Source organism: Aspergillus affinis (assembly GCF_023601865.1).
Source record: "Aspergillus affinis strain CMG 70 chromosome Unknown NODE_274_length_10682_cov_132_270533, whole genome shotgun sequence".
Lineage (NCBI taxonomy): Eukaryota > Fungi > Ascomycota > Eurotiomycetes > Eurotiales > Aspergillaceae > Aspergillus > Aspergillus affinis.
The window spans coordinates 2,400-5,571 of NW_026516055.1; the positions used below are offsets into that span (position 1 = coordinate 2,400).

The 3,172-nt window shown below is 58.3% G+C and overlaps 1 protein-coding gene across 1 annotated transcript; it reads left to right on the top strand.

Annotated features, from left to right (window-relative positions):
- Positions 1-307: 307 nt before the first annotated feature.
- KD926_005467 (DEAD/DEAH box helicase) lies at positions 308-2,521 on the top strand (the record flags this gene model as incomplete). The annotated part of the gene is made up of 1 exon (XM_053095566.1): positions 308-2,521. One exon carries the CDS (start codon positions 308-310, stop codon positions 2,519-2,521), a length of 2,214 nt encoding a protein of 737 aa, XP_052949778.1.
- Positions 2,522-3,172: the final 651 nt, after the last annotated feature.

Consider the following 3,172-nt stretch of genomic DNA (forward strand, 5'->3'; position numbering starts at 1 on the left):
TGACCCAGACGCTGAAGACGGAATGGATCCAGAGCAATGGATGGGCCATATCGCGGATCTGCAGGCAGCACACTCGTCCCACTTAACCGGTACCGTATATGCGCGAGAGATCATGGAGCAAGCCGGTCCTACAGCTTACCGGCGGCAGATATTTCGCTTGTCCAGTACGGATTGGCACCGATTTTTAGCATTTGCATCCGCTGTTATACCGTCCGCCGAAGTCCGTGGCCAGCGGATACGGTCCCCGTGGGAGGTCGAGGCCGAAGAAAACTAGGTAATGCGGCGTTACCGGCTGCATATTGCCGATATGGGCCAGGAGACGGCCGTACTGCGGGGGATCCAGGCCCCGGCCATCCGGGCTACCCAGGACGGGTCGAGCCCGGTGGTAGCAGTTATGCGGACAGGAGGCGGTAAGAGTATGCTATTTATGCTGCCCGCGTTCGTGGAGCCCGGGGGTACGACAATTGTCGTCGTTCCGCTGGTCGCACTGCGGCAGGACATGATGTCGCGATGCCGGGCACTAAGCATTCCATGTGTGGCGTGGGAGAGCCGGCGGCCGCCCGACGAGGCAACCATTGTGCTAGTTACGCCCGAATCAGCTGTTACCGACGATTTCCAGACGTTTATTAACCGGCTGCGGCAGATACGACGGCTAGACCGTATCGTGATTGACGAGTGCCACACGGTATTAAATAACCAGCGCGATTTCCGGCCAGAGTTGCGGCAACTAGGACAGTTAAATTACGCCCGCACGCAGATAGTATTATTGACGGCTACGTTACTGCCGCAGCTGGAGCCCACGTTATGGCAGCAGATAGGATATTTGCCGGACTTCGTGCATTTGTTCCGGGATCGCACCAGCCGGTCCAATGTCGCATACCGGATCTGGGAGCCCGACGTCCCGCGCCGGACGGGATCCGCGTGGGTGACTAGCGAGCCGGTAGTCACATTCATCCGGGAACGGATTCAGCAGGCACAGGGTGGGCGGGTCATAATATACGGGTCCGTGGTAAATCAGGTCGTTGCCGTGGCGGGCGAGCTGGCATGTGAGGCATTTTACAGCGCGCAAATTGATAAATCGTCCATTTTGCAGCGGTTTATCGAGGGCCCGAGCCGGGTGATCGTCGCCACTAGCGCACTGGGGATGGGAGTAGACATTCCCGACATCCGGAGTATCATTCACCTGGGCAGACCGCGGTCATTGCTGGAGTACGCGCAGGAGAGCGGACGGGCCGGCCGGGATGGGCAAACCAGCGAGGCCATTATCATTCAGCCGGCTAGATGGGGCCACCCCGGACCCGATATATCAACCGATATTGCCGCTGACCAGGAGCTGGTCGACCAGTACATGGAGGTTGAACCCGGGGTCGGATGCCGACGATATGTTTTAGACGGATACATGGATGAGACGGTAGACGGGTACAGCCGGCGGTATTGCCAGGATTCCGATGTCCACGAGATCGCGTGTGATGGATGTGATCCCGATTGGATGGCACAGGAGTCCATGGTCAGCGTATCCCCATCCCCCGGTCCATTGGCCAGCCAGGAAGCGAGCCACCCGGATTGGATGGTACATGAGTCCGTGGTCAGCGTATCCTCATCCCCCGGTCCATTAGCCAGCCAGGAAGCCAGCCAGGAGGCCAGCCATCAGGTCAGCCAGGAGGCCAGCCATCAGGTCAGCCAGGAGGTCAGCCATCAGATCAGCCATTTCAACACCGGGTCCCCCAGCCCGTCCGCCAGTGAAGCATCCGGTGACTCGTTTGTTACCCAGCTCCAGCATCCATCGCCCATCCCGTCCGCAAGCCCCCCATCGGGTCCATCAGATCCCAATCAGCCACCCCGTGCGAAACGCCGCCGGACCGACAGCATCGAGCCCCCGCCCCCCACCGAGCCGCCCACGGTAGATGTCGTCGAGCGCCAGCGCCAGCGGGTGCAGGCCCAGCGCCAGGCCGCCCCGCACGTCACCCGCCAGGCCATCGACGCGCAGCAGTGGCTGGATGAGGAGATTATCGAGCGGGAGGTGCCCCCGTGGCAGCGGCGGTGTTACATATGTACGCTAGGAGGGCACGATCGGTACGAACACGAGCTGTATTTTTGCCGCAATCCGGAGGCCACACGGGCCCAGGCGTGGATGCAGGCCGTCCGCAGCCAGCGGATCCGATATGCCCCGTATTCGGCGTGTTTCCGCTGTGGGATGCCGCAGACCATTTGCCGCCAGTGGGACCAGAGCGTACCCCGGCGGGGAGATTGCGTATATAAGGATATATTGGTTCCCATGACGGCAATGATGTTGTTCGGACCGTGGTACGACCAGATCCAGCCGTTGTGGCAGCGGCGCTTGCGGCAACACGAGATAGATAGCGAAGATATCGGGCAGGTAGTGCGGTTTTTCGGGCAGGCCACCGACGGAGCCCGGGGGCAACACAGCCAGTTGTTCCATACATTTTGTTGGTTGTGGCAGATTTGCAAGGAATTGGAGGGCATCCACTGCACACCCGGAATCCGGCAGTTTATCAGTTAGTGAATACATTTGATAATGCCATATGGATATTGATTTTGATCCCATGATAGCGAGCATGGTATTTGGCCCCAGGCACAGGGAATCCAGGGCTTATGGCAGCAACGATTGCAGCAGGCCGTAGAAGCAGGCCCGAACGAGGCCACGAAACAGGGAGAAACTATAAATAAAGCCATACACGGAGTAGGTCCCGAATAATGCTACCAAGCAGGCCCGTTAGCCGATAAGTAGGTAGAGCGGGAGACAGATCAAAACAGATTGGTCAGTAGATCGGCAAATAGGCAGGTAGATAGACAGGGAGATATATAGGTAGACCGTAGAACAGACTACCAAGTCAATAGGTAGGACGGTAAACGGGCCGGTAGCTAGACGGCCATAAAGGTAACCGGTCAGAAGATAGGCAGGCAACCGGTCAGCAGATAGGCAGGCCGGTAGATAGGTACGCAGGCCCGAAGCAGGCCGGTTGGCAGGTAGACCGGGAACAGACTACAGAACAGATCAGTTAGCAGATAGGTGGACAGGCGGATAGGGAGATAGATAGGCAGGCAGACATGGAGGCCAGTTAGCAGATAGACTGGGAGACTGGGAACAGCCCATAGAACAGATCAGTTTGGTAGGCAGGCAGAATATCAAGCAGGTAGGTAGACAGCTATA